At 37.1% G+C, this 13,478-nt stretch overlaps 1 protein-coding gene across 1 annotated transcript; it reads left to right on the forward strand.

Moving 5' to 3' along the window:
- On the forward strand, positions 1–12,710 carry RBM11 (RNA binding motif protein 11). Its single transcript, XM_007454283.1, has 5 exons — positions 1–86; positions 4,357–4,529; positions 5,859–5,931; positions 9,903–9,999; positions 12,399–12,710. Exons 1-5 carry the CDS (start codon positions 1–3, stop codon positions 12,708–12,710), a joined length of 741 nt encoding a protein of 246 aa, XP_007454345.1.
- Positions 12,711–13,478: the final 768 nt, after the last annotated feature.

The raw sequence follows: 13,478 nt of genomic DNA on the forward strand, positions 1-13,478 counted from the left end.
ATGTTCCCTACTCAGGAGGAAGCCGACAGGACGGTGTTTGTGGGAAATTTAGAGGCCCGAGTGCGGGAAGAGATTCTTTACGAGCTGTTCCTTCAGGTACTGTAGGCGGGGAAGGGGTGGCTGAGGGGCGGAGCGCGTCGAGCCGGAAGCGCAGCCAGAGGGGCGGGCCGCACCTGAACCATCCGGAGCCCGGCCCTCTTCCCGCCCCATCCTGTGCCTTGGTTTTAATTTAGTTCCGCTTTGGCGCACCTGTCACCGGGTGTGCAACTGGGTAGTGAAGTGACAGAGTGCGCCCCTTCCCCATCCCTTCCGCATCCCATCCCCACTGCAGAGTCCTGGGGTGAGCAGTGACTGGGCCCCCTTCAACCCCCAGCCCTGAGTAAGGGCTTTTCAGAGGCGCTGCCTGGGCCTTGGGTGTGTTGAGGCAAAACACAAAACAGCCCTGTCGCTGTCTTGCTTCAGGTAATAAGCACCTCACGCCTTACATCCCGCGAAATGAGAGGAATACATTTTAACATGTTTCCATATACATTACTTATTCCCCCCAAACCCTTTTACACGGCAAGTATTTTTACTCCAGAATGATAAATGAAATTTGAAATGATTTGGGCAGCCAAATCATGACTGTGACCAATTGATTCCCTGGCCAGTTCCCTTTATTTCATACCAAGAGGATCTTATGAAAACTTTTCCAGACCTGGTACCTCCAGGATTAAAAGTCCTGTCTCCTGTAAACACTCACCTACTGTATACACATAGGTCTCACTTGCTAAAGAGATGTCTTCATTCAGCCATTCATTTAACCATTTAATGATCCACAATTATGTGACAAACAGTAAGTAAGGTGCTGGACATACAAATTTAAGAGACAGCCCTAGGTCTTCCTAAAAGGAGAAATTTCAAATTAATTACCATGATTTAAGATAATCTGCAAAAAAGAGGGACACATAGTATAGAAAAGTTGTTTACAGTGTGAATTCTGATGTCAACAATGTGACTTTGGCCAAGTAAATGAATAGCTCAGTGCCCAGTTTCCTCAAATGTCAATGGGAGTAATAGTATCCACAATATGATGTTGTGTGAAGATTGAATAAACTAATCCAGATAAAACAAAACTGAACCTGGCCCTTACTAAGTATTTGCTGCTGCTGCCACTACTAATATCACTACTCTTACTATCAATAATACTACTGATACTAACATCAAGAGAAATCAAGAGTGACTTCCTCATGTCAGAATAAGGGCAAGTTCAAAGGGAGCAATAGCAAAACTAAATATCAAAGGCTAAGTATGAGTACCAGAGGTGAAAGGTGTTCTTTATGTAGTTTCTGAAAGGCTCTACCTTCATCTCTGAACTAAAGCACCCCTCTGTTAATTACAGATACACACAATTTGATAGAATTTCCTCTAGGAACTCAGTTTCCTTTCCTGGACATAAAACGTTTTTATTATTTGAAAAATATTGTTGATTTTAAGGCTTTTATTCTTATTCTTCTAACTTGCCGTCTTTTTTAAACTCGCCCTTTTTAATCTACTCTAATACTTGTCTTTTCCTGTGGTTATTTTTTTCTCCCAGTATTACTTGAAACTTATCATTTTAACCTTAAAAAAAGGGGGGGGAAGAAAGGTAGGGAGAGAGGGAGGAAGGGAGGGAAGGAGGGGGAGAGAGAGAGAAAGAAAGAAAACTTACAGTTCTTTTTCTACAGGAGGCTTCTTTCATGTTGAGCCAACAAAAAAGGAGCAGAGGGGACTGATGAGGGGAATGGGATAGGCATGAAGGCCCCCATGCACATATATTATTTCTAGTCAGTAGGGACTGGATCTATATCAGTTGTCTGTGGATCTACAAGATAGATAGGTAGATCTCATTGTTTATAATCTCTCCCTAAACAAAATATTCATCTCTTTTAACAGTTCAGACAACCAAGCATACATTTGTATTTTTGCCTAAGCCCTTCTGTATTCTAGAAGAATTTGCTAAAGTGAGGTATCTTTTAGGAAGGCTTCAACCCAGCAGAAGTTAGCAGATCTTGACAACTGGCCACACTGTTTATGTGTTTCATTCTGTTTTAAAGAGACTAAAAAGTTTTGATGTGATTGTTGCTACTAGCAAGCCTTCTTGTTGGACTTTAAAAATGCATGGGCATAGTTTTGAATTTGTGAAACTCAAAGCATGTAAGCACATTCTGTCCATTTGCGATTTCATATATTTAATATCAGCAGTGGAAAAGTACTGATTAAAATTGATTTATTTTATTACTGTATATAGTTATCCTTTTTACTGGTTTCTTTCAAATTTCTGCTTATCCTTGGAAGAGTGGACATCAGTTTCAATATCTTTGTACTTTTAACCAAGAAATACTGAAGTAGGGCTTCCCTGATGGCGCAGTGGTTGAGAATCTGCTTGCCAATGCAGGGGATACGGGTTCGAGCCCTGGTCTGGGAAGATCCCACATGCCACGGAGCAGCTGGGCCCGTGAGCCACAACTACTGAGCCTGCGCGTCTGGAGCCTGTGCTCCGCAACAGGAGAGGCCGCGACGGTGAGAGGCCCGCGCACCGCGATGAAGAGCGGCCCCCACTTGCCACAACTGGGGAAAGCCCTCGCACAGAAACGAAGACCCAACACAGCCAAAAAAAAAAAATAAATAAATTTATATAAAAAAAAAACGGAGGTCTGTCGAAAGTGATTCCCCCTCACAACCACAAAATAATAACAATAATAGTAATGGCAACAACAATAATAATAGTAACACCATCACCAGCATTTTCCGCCCCATGCTGTAGCTCTAAGATTGTCAGGTGGCAGCACCTGACCCGGGACCACTGGCGCCGGTGCCTCCTGCACCCCCGCTCCCTCCCGGGGGACAGGTCGGCGGCCCGCACAACCTCCCGCTGGGGGCGCCCCCAGATCCCGCCGTCCGGGGAGCCCCCGCGGGGGAGGAGAGCCCGGCTCCGGGGCTCTGGAAGGAGCCGCGCGGCCTGGAAGACATTACACGGCTGTCGGCCGGGGGGCGTCGCGCGGAGTTCCGGAGGGGGTCCCGGCGGCAGCGCGCCGGGGGAGGGGACGGCCCCACCACAAAGCGCGCTTTGTTCTGCGCTCCCCCTGGGAGCTGGAACCAATGGATTGGCGGCAGCTGAGGTCATTAATAAAAAAAAAAAAAAGAAAAAAAGAAATACTGAAGTAGAGATTTCAAGGGGAAAGATAATGAATTCAGTTTCAAATATGTTGAGTTTGAAACACAATCACATGGAGGTCTCTAGGAGACTGTCTCCATGAATGAGGCATGAGTGGGAAAAATAGATTTGTTGATGCAGTCGCTCTTGAAGACAGAAGGGAGGATGAGCTACTCTCTGGTAAAGTAGAGAATAAAAAAAGAAAGATTGAATCTTAAAATACAGCATCATTTTGAAGACGATAATTAACATTTTTCTTTAGACTAAAAACAATTTCTTAATATACTTATCCAACTCAACAGAGATCAGTAATCAGTCATTAAAGTACAATGGAAAACTATGAGCCGTTCATCATTAACTCTTAGCTATTGTGAATCTTGGTGAGCACTTCCTCAAATCACTATCATGGTGGAGAGCTAACATTCTTTTGGTTGTAATTAACACATTTTACAATAGTTGGCTCTGCTTTTTTACTCTGTATTGCTAATTATAGGTTTTATTAATAAAATCTGAATATTTTCAATTTATTTTATTTTATTCTATTTTAATAATACACCATGGAGTAATATTCTCCTGTTGTTGGATTTAGAGCCTTCCTCATTTTTCATTCTTATAAAGAATGCACCTACCTAAAAGTGTTAAACATATTAAAACATTTTTCCCTTTGGGAATATTTACCGAATGGGATTACCAGATCAAAATACAGTTTCTATATAGATCAAAAATTTAGTTTCTCCTGTGAAAATGTTTAATCTTGTCAGAAAAAATTAGGCTTTGATGTAATGTTACCAGTTTCTTTATAATAAGTCAAAGAATATTGGGTTTGTCATTTCAATTATTTTTGAGTTATACACTGTTAATATGTGTGGAGACAAAGTAGTATTTTAACCTTAGATTTAAATGCACTCTAAATTGTTTTGTTAGGCCTAACATAAGGGTAACATATCTTTCCTTTTAAGATTTGGAACTATTACCTAAAATTTCCTGATCTTAACACCATAAATGTTTTTTGATAAGCCAGAAAAATGCCAAGAAAGTGTAAGTATGATATTTATTGTTAGGAAAATACATTATTAACAGAGCTGTTATTACTAACAGATTTATTTTTAGTCTAAAGTTGAGTATACTTGATTTTCTCAGTGTAAAAATATCTTTAGATTTATGAGAAAATAATTTTTAAGTTTCTTACAGGCTGGGCCATTAACCAAAGTGACTATCTGCAAAGACAGAGAAGGAAAGCCGAAGTCTTTTGGGTTTGTCTGCTTTAAACACCCAGAATCAGTGTCTTATGCCATAGCTTTGCTGAATGGAATTCGTTTATATGGAAGACCAATTAATGTGCAGTATCGATTTGGTAGGTTTTGTCACTGATGAATCTTCCAAGTGTGTTTTGTTGGTGGTGCTGTTCCCAGAGGTGTAAACATTTTTGTTTTCTATATTTATAGCCTAAGACCAAAACAGTGCCCCTGTAGTCTCTTAAAATTTCTCAGAACACATTCATAATGTTATGCAATTAGTTAATATTACCAATTAGGTTGCCAACTCTATAGCATCTTTTCTGTATTAAAATTTTAAATGTTCAATTTTAATGTCAGCCAGCAAATAGCTATGATAGTTGCTATTGGCTGTTAAGAATTAAACAAATCTAAATGAACTGGGGACACACAACTCTAGCTTCTATATAGCAAGACTATTTGCTGATCTTCTTGTCAATGGTATCAAATATCTACTATTTGGAAGATAAGGTGGGTGCCTAGTTCTTCTCCTGGTGTTACCATGCTATACATATCACCCTGGATCTGAGTCCCTGTAAAAGCAGCTGGCCAAAGGCTGACCCTTAATGGAAGAAATCTTCCTGAAATGAACGGCCTCAAACGCCTTCTCCTGCTACATGTCAAGAACTGATCATCTTTGATTAGATGCCCAGAGAATATTGTACTATTTCTCTAGCCCTTTCATAGTTTGAGGGACTGATAGAGGCAGTGCTTATGCTTTTGCTGCAATGTTTGCAATGCTTATGTTGCCTACCTCCCCTAATGATTCAGGTTTATTGATATATCTCTTGTTTGTTTGGCTTTTATTCTTCTTGCTATACTAAAAAAAATAAATAAGAATAAGGAAACAATGCCTTGTTGCAAAGGAAAAGCATAACTTTGCATTTCGTTTTGTTTTATTTTGTCTTTGCAAAGATGATCAGTTGGTTGCATCATGCTCTCACGTACTGTCCCGTTAACTCATACTGACTGGTAAAACGGGCCAGGCCATATTGTGTTCTGACACATCCCCAGACAGCTGCTCATTATCCTGTCAGGTTGCATTCACTTTTGTCAGTACAGTTTAGAGAACTCATGCCTTCAAAACAGGAGGCAAATAACACTGATTATTTGCCATTTTTAGTTTCCAGGTGTGTATTTGACATTTTTAGTTTCCAGGTGTGTAGAACCAAATAGCGTCACCTGTCTTATATGGCCCCATGTCAACATAATTCTTTTCTACACCCATTGCTTTGGACAAAGCTTGGTTATAATTCAGTCATTTATAGCGATGTAAACAACCTATAAATATTACTTGGGGGATCAAAGATATATTCATGTATCTCATATGGAATTTTTTTAAATGGTTTAATGTGAGAACGCCAAAAACTTGTACCATGAAGTAATCTGTTATTCTGTTTCTTTTAAAGGGAGCTCTCGCTCTTGTGATCCAGCTAACCAAAGTTTTGAGAGCTGTGTTAAGATAAATTCACACAGCTACAGGTAATTAAAAATATTTTTTTCATAAAGGTAAAGCAAATAAATATGGTCTCATGCCAGGAAGGGTTTTTATATATTCTGGACTACTGTAAAACCTTACTATTTAGACATAGGATAATATTAAGGAATTCATTTTTCCTGAAAACGTGAAAAGCGACAGAAAATATTTTCATTTAAAGTTCAGTCAATATTTTCTGCAGTAGGTGGGAGAGATATATATTTGTGGCATTCTTTATAGGTTACTGCATACTTTTCATAACTGTTAAATCACTTAAGCATCCAAAGTCTCATTGCTATGGATCACAGAGACACTATTATCCATATTTTATACTTGAATAAACATAGAGATGCAAAAGTTAACTAATTGCCAAGGGCACAAAGATGAAAAAGTGATAGTTGCTAGGCTTAAAATTAAGCCTTCTGACATTAAGCCACTCTACTGTTTATGTTACTATTTTAAAAAACTTCTCTATGGTAATTTTCAAAATATTCTCAAGTTTTGTATAGGCTGATTTCTCGATGCAATGGTAGCCTGCAAGGACACTCTCAGTGCAGCTATCCCAAAGGTCATGGAACAGAAAGTCTCCCAAACCAAATAAGATGCTCAAATAACAGCATTTAGTAAAACAATTTAAAAGATACAGTCAAAAGCAAAAGGAAAGATAGTGGATAGTTAGCATAAATGGACGAAAGGAGCATACTAGCTGAGTTCTGATTACACTAATATTCATATGCCCTGTTTGTCTCTCTGCTGCATCAACCTTTCCCACTGATAGTGTGGTCATGAACCCTAGAGTTGAGGTTTGAGTAACGAATTCCATTCAGATAGAAAGTTCCCAGAGCTAGTTTCACTCTCTTGCGCTCTCAAAAAGACATAGGGGCAAATACACCTGGCTACAGAAGGAGCTAGATGCTCACAGGTTCTAACTGAGTTTCTTAGGCAGAACAAAAACGAGAAGAGCAGCAAAACTGTTAGCCCATAGGTGCCATGATAAGTACTAGGTATTTCCTTCCCTTTCTTTCTATGAGTAACAATCTTATTTGTTCCATCATATTTTCTATCGGATCTATCTGAGGCATCTCTTAAAACTTACTAACTTATTTATTATGCGTATTTAATATATATTATGAATTCTGTGTGTGTCTCCCAAGCCACGTGTTTATTCTGTTTCTAACACGGTTTCATTGCTATCTCATAAACTTGTATTAGCCGAGTTCTGGCTACACTAATATTCGTAGACCCTGTTTCTCTCTCTGCTGCATCAGTGTAGCTTACTTAAAGGCTACTCTAAGCATTTCTTGTGAGTTTCATCCATCCCTGTTTTTTTCTTCTTTTCTGTAGCAGAACTGAGTATTCTCCAGTAGGCTAACAACAGCTGAACCTCCCATGCCTGCTAATTATGTCAGCCCTCCTAGGCATGGAAGAGCAGCCTCTTAGAACTGACAATTTCCCAGCCTATCTTTAGGGGAAGTACTGCACTCCAAGTATAACACAGTGTTCTCCATGTCTTCATTCTCCCCAACATTTCTGTATCACTGAAATAAAGACAAAATAGGTACTGAAACCAGACTGCCTGAATTTGAATCCTGCCTCTGTCACTTTATTAACCTTGGACAGATTATCACCCTGTACCCCATCTCTAAAATGAGGACGGTACCTCAGAAGGTTATTGTGAGAATCAAATTTTATAATAAATTCAAGGTATTTAAAATACTGAGCACATAGCAAGTATCCAGTAAATACTTTCAGCGAATGTTAGCAAAAAGGGATAGTGATTCACTTCCTTCATATGAGAGGAACTATGGACTCATGAATTGAGCCGTTTATGTAATATAAAAGCTTTCCCTCTTCTTCTAGTGGGGAAAGATACCTCTTTTTCTCAGGAGTTTGGGAAAAACAAGCTATTGCTAGGTTTGGGGCAGAAGAAGAAAGACTAGATAAACAGCTAGAAGATGGCAGTAACTCGCATTCTCTACTTATGTTTGATGTACTTTTAATCATCACAAATTCTAGGGTAGAAGATCAGAAATATGTGTATATTCCATAATACTCCACCTCACTGGTTGTACCTTATTCTAGTATGTGCTGCATTATAAAGGAAGAATGGGAAAAGGTTAGCATGTTCTAGAAGTGTTGTGCAGAGAAAAATGGTGCACTTGTTATACCCTATAGTCTTTCTTGGAAATGGGTTTTTGTGCTTGTTATTGCCTCTTAGGCAATAAATAGTTCTGTTTTTAATAAATAGTTCCTGTATTAGCATGCTAAGGCTACCATAAAAAGTACTGCAAACAGAGTGCTTAAACACAGAAATGAATTGTCTCACAGTTCTGAAGCCTCAAAGTCCAAGATCAAGGTGTCTGCTAGATTTCTTTATGAGGACTGTGAGAAAGAGTCTGTTGTGGGCCTCTCTCATAGCTTCTCCTGGTTTGTTGGCAATCTCTGATATTCCTTGGCTTGTACAAGCATCACCCGGCTCTGCCTTCATCTTCATATGGTGTTCTCCCTGTGTGCCTCCATCTCCAAATTTCCCCTTTTAATTATAATAAGTAAGGGTACCTGTTTAGCCCATCCTACTCCAGTATGACCTCCTCTTAGCTAATTACATCTGCAACAACGCTATTTCCAAATAAGGTCACATTCTGAAGTATTGGGGGTTAGGACTTCAACATATAAATTTTGAGTTGACATGGTTCAACTCACAGCTCTTCCCAATTTACATGTGATTCCTCTGTGGAGACAACTATGCATGCCCTGAGATTCACATAGGAAAGATAATGGTTTTAGAAGGTCTGCAGCTGTTTTCATAATGGTGCTAATCTCACCACCTCTGTTACTGGGTTGTATCTTCCCCACTCTATAACTTCATTGCACTTTTTATCTTGTTTCTTTTCCATCACTTACCCCACACACATGTTCCAATCTCCTTGAACTCTACCTCCAAATCATGCTGTTATATTTTTCCCCTTCCTCTTACTGAAAAATTATCTTTTGCATCCTTACCTCCTATTCACTTCTTAACCCCATTGTTATGTGGAAGTTGTTCTTTTAAAGGTTATCAGGAACCTTCTGATCAACAATTGAGTAGCTTTGGTGCTTACCCAGTTTACTGTTCTGTAACACCCGACACTAAGTATTTCCTTAATGAAAGGCATCTTCCACTGGCTTCTGTGATACTACTCTCACCACTTACAATGCCTATCAATCTGACTGCTTCCTGTTGTTCTGCCTTTGCCTTTGCCTCCACCTGCCTGTATTAATTTTACCCTTCCCCACAGTAAACTTCCTGTCCTAAGATAAGTAGTATTAGCATTAAAATTGTGGAATACTATGGAGCAAGTAGGCTAATGACTAGCTGTAGAGTCATACCATTGGAATTTATTAGACATCTCCATAGAAGCAAATATTACATGTATAAATAAAACTTTAGGACACTACTGCTTTTAAATTAGGGATTGGTATTGTTTTAAATAGTGTGTGGAAGAAATCAGCAGATATTATGTGTTCATGTTAACATCAGCAGACCATTTAGGAAAGAACATAATTTTTGTAGTTATACAGTGAACATTCCTTCAAAAATAAATTGAGAAAATTTCTACCTTTCTTTCGCTTTTTTTTTTTTGGTAGAAGATTGAATGTACCCTTGGTGATTATTAAGGACTTGCTTTGATTTCTTCATATCTAAGTGTTCTTTATCTTTATACAACTATAACACTGATTAACGTTTTCCTATCAGAAAGCCAAATGTGACTCTAAATATTGAGTTTTCAATATGTAGTAATTAGTAAGACTTGCGGTACTGCTGTGTCACTACATTATCAGTGTAATAATGATCGTGTGTTTAAAGTTATCTTAATTGAGTTCTTTTAGAGAAGCTCTTTATTTTTTAACTATGAAGACCTATCTTATTATAAGAATAAAGGACATTTATGCATAGGAGTTGTAACTTTGTGTTACTTCTTTTACGTCCCCCAAGAAATGAAGAAGTCGTGGGCAGAACTTCCTTTCCCATGCAGTTCTCTCCAATTAATAATGCAGCTTTACCTCAGGAATATCTGTTCTTTCCGAAGATGGTAAGTTTGATATGCCTTTGGTTTAATGTATAGCATGATACAAACTATAAAGAACATGAAAACTACTTGGAACTTAAGCTGCTCAAATCTAAACCTAGAATGAAGGCAGCAGCTGCCCTGAGTTCTATGCCCCAGTGGCAGTCTGCTCTAACTCAATCATCTGAAATCCTACACATAGTACGTAAGCAAACAGCCAGTGTGTCAACAGAAAAGGAGCAGGTGCTAGTGATGATTCACTGTGGTACAAGTAAAATTTGACTATAGAGTTCTCATTTAAATTGATACAGCCACTGTATAAAACAGTATGGAGATTCCTTAAAAAACTAAAAAATAGAACTAAAATAAATAAACTAAAAATAGAACTAAAAATAGAATATGACCCAGAAATCCCACTACTGGGCATATACCCATAACCCATGTACCCCAGTGTTCATTGCAGTGCTATTTACAATGGCCAGGACATAGAAACAACCTAAATGTCCATCAACAGATGAATGGATAAAGAAGATGTGGCACATATATACAATGGAATATTACTCAGCCATAAAAGGAAATGAAATTGGGTCATTTGTAGATATGTGGATGGACCTAGAGTCTGTCATACAGAGTGAAGTAAGTCAGAAAGAGAAAAACAAATGTCGTATATTAATGCATATATGTGGAATCTAGAAAAATGGTACAGATAAACCTATTTGCAGGGCAGGAATAGAAATGCAAACGTAGAGAATGGACACAGAGGGGGAAGGAGAGGTTGGGATCAATTGGGAGATTAGGTTTGACATAAATACAGTACCATGTGTAAAACAGATAGCTAGTGGGAACCTGCTGTATAGCGCAGGGAGCTCAGCTTGGTGCTCTGTGATGACCTAGACGGGTGGATGGAGGGGAAGGAGGGTCCAAGAGGTAGGAGGTGTATGTATACATACAGCTGATTCACTTCACTGTACAGCAGAAACTAACACAGCATTGTAAAGCAATTATACTCCAATAAAAAAAGTGGAAAAAAATGACTATTTTAGAAGATATGTTTTTAAAATTGAATAATTTCATTTAGTGAAACATTTTGGTAAAATGTAATCATCAATTACAAATATATTGCTTTTGGACATGGATATTTTTAAAAATAAATTTCTTCTTTTAACTAAAGGCAAAGATTCTCAACTGGTAGAGTAAACTACATTGTTTCCGAAGACTCTCAAAAATATGGTTCTGGCCTAGAAATCATAATGATGGTCTATATTGATAAAGGGGAACTTATGAAATATTTTTCTTCTAACTCCTCATTTTATACATAATAAAATTGAGGTTCAGAGGTATTAATCAACAAGCCCAAGATTATACAACTTGTTAATAAAAGATGCGGGACTATAACACAGGTATTCTGATTCACAGGATGTGATTTCTTGCAAACATCCCACATACCTGTGAGCTTCAGATTTTTCAGATAGCCATTTTCACTTTGCAAACATAAGGAAAATTGATAATTTAACCTTTAGAAAAATCTTTTCTTAGTTATAGTGAGATATTAATAAACTGCCAGTTCTTGTCTAAAACTGTCAATATCTTCTTTCTGGCATTTTTTTAATCTTTGATGAGATGAGAAATACACATACACACACACACACACACACACACACACACACACAAAAGATCATGTTATCTCTATTAATCTTTAATTTACTTTGAGTTAAAAACTATTTTAAAAACAAGGAAGTGTCTATCTTAACAATTGAAAACTGCTGTACAATATGGTGGCCATCAGCCATCCATAAGGAGCTGAGTTTTAAATTTTTTTAATTTTAATTACTTAAAATTTAAATTTAAAAACAGAGACTTGATTCAGTTATTGTAAAACTTTTAAGTATGTTTGAAAGAACTTGGGTAGTATATCTACTTTTTCAACTAAATTTTATGTAATCTAAATTCAGATGAAGTATTTTCAATGAAAATTTACCATCCAAATTAAATACGCTATAAAAGGCACACCAAATTTCAAAGACTTAGTATAAAAAAAGTAAAATATCTCATTAACAATTTTTATATTGGTTACTTGTTGAAATGATAATATTTTGGATATTTGGGGATAAATAAATTACATTATTTAATTGCACCTGTTTCATTTTTATTTTCATATTGTGGCTACTAGAAGATTTAAAACTACATACGTGGCTTACATTATATTTCGAAAGGACAGCACTAATCTGTATTGTAGTAAGCTATACACTACCTTGAATCTTTATGTTAACCATTTAAGGAAACTACCATATCCCTAGTATGACAAGTCACTGTCCTTCTTATACCAACACATGGTTTGGTTTGCTTGTAGTTATTTGTGTAATGAATGTAAACTGTTAACTCTTTTTTTTTTTCTTTCTAACTTTGTGGGCTTGTTTTGGTAGATGAATGTTTGTGGGTTTCTTCCACAGCAGTGGCATGCATATAATCCAGCACTGCAGCTTCCTTACTATGAGATGACAGCACCACTTCCTAATAGCACTTCTGTGTCTTCCTCACTGAACTGTGTTCCAGATCTAGAGGCTGGACCCAGCTCTTATGAATGGGCACACCAACAACCAAGTGACTCTGACCTTTATCAGATGAATAAACGCAAGAGGCAAAAACAAACCAGTGATAGTGATAGTAGCACAGAAAACAATAGAGGAAATGAATATAGCCAAAATTTCCGAAAGTGTAAGAAAAAAAGGCACTAGTATTTACATTCTAATGAAATGTATCTACACTGGTCTTCATTCTCTTAAAAGAAAAGAAAACTCTGTATTCCACTAAATGACCAATTCCATGGCTTTCTTGTCTTCTTTGAAGTATATAATAATATGACCTCTGACTTGCTCTTCAATTTTTGTCTTGAATGACAAAAACTTAAAAATAATATAGTGTGCTTTTTGTATTTGCAATGGTGTTGTTAACAAGAAATGCACTTTGAGTTGTTATATTTTAGTATTATAATGAACTTGCACTAAAATAATCAAAAGTCACTTACTGAGCACTTTTGTATTTTGTTATTAGAAAATATAAAACTTTCCTTAAAAAGGTTAATATCATCTACAATCCTATATTATTTTAAATTATGAATTTTCCCAATGTTATATCTTTGAGTTAAAAATTATTTAAATTATTTTCCTTCAGTATTTAAATTATCTTTCCAATTTTAATTCTCCACTCTCAAAATCTATTTATTTAAGTATATGTGTACACATTCTGCTTCAAATGCTAGAAGCTTGGAATTTGTGAACAATCATCTTTTTATTCTCACATTCACTACTTTATTTTGTAAATGAGTTTCTGTAATACTGAAAAACAAGGCAGTTGAAGAACAAGACGGAAATTACATTTAAACTTGGTCAAAAAGATGAATGCAGAACACACCCTGAAATCTTTGCTGAAATGACATGTCCTGAGGTATGGTTTCAAACGTATTGCTGTTTAAACAAGTATATCACCTTTGAAATATTAGCATT

The sequence above is a fragment of the Lipotes vexillifer genome, unplaced genomic scaffold, assembly GCF_000442215.2.
Source record: "Lipotes vexillifer unplaced genomic scaffold, Lipotes_vexillifer_v1.1 scaffold729, whole genome shotgun sequence".
Classification (NCBI taxonomy): Eukaryota; Metazoa; Chordata; class Mammalia; order Artiodactyla; family Lipotidae; genus Lipotes; species Lipotes vexillifer.

Bases quoted from the DNA above. Each gene is read 5' to 3' on its own strand.
- RBM11 (XM_007454283.1), top strand. From the start codon at position 1: ATGTTCCCTACTCAGGAGGAAGCCGACAGGACGGTGTTTGTGGGAAAT. The intron at 87-4,356 runs GTTCCTTCAGGT...ATAATTTTTAAG, and splicing joins GAAGAGATTCTTTACGAGCT to TTTCTTACAGGCTGGGCCAT. The intron at 5,932-9,902 runs GTAATTAAAAAT...ACGTCCCCCAAG, and splicing joins ATAAATTCACACAGCTACAG to AAATGAAGAAGTCGTGGGCA.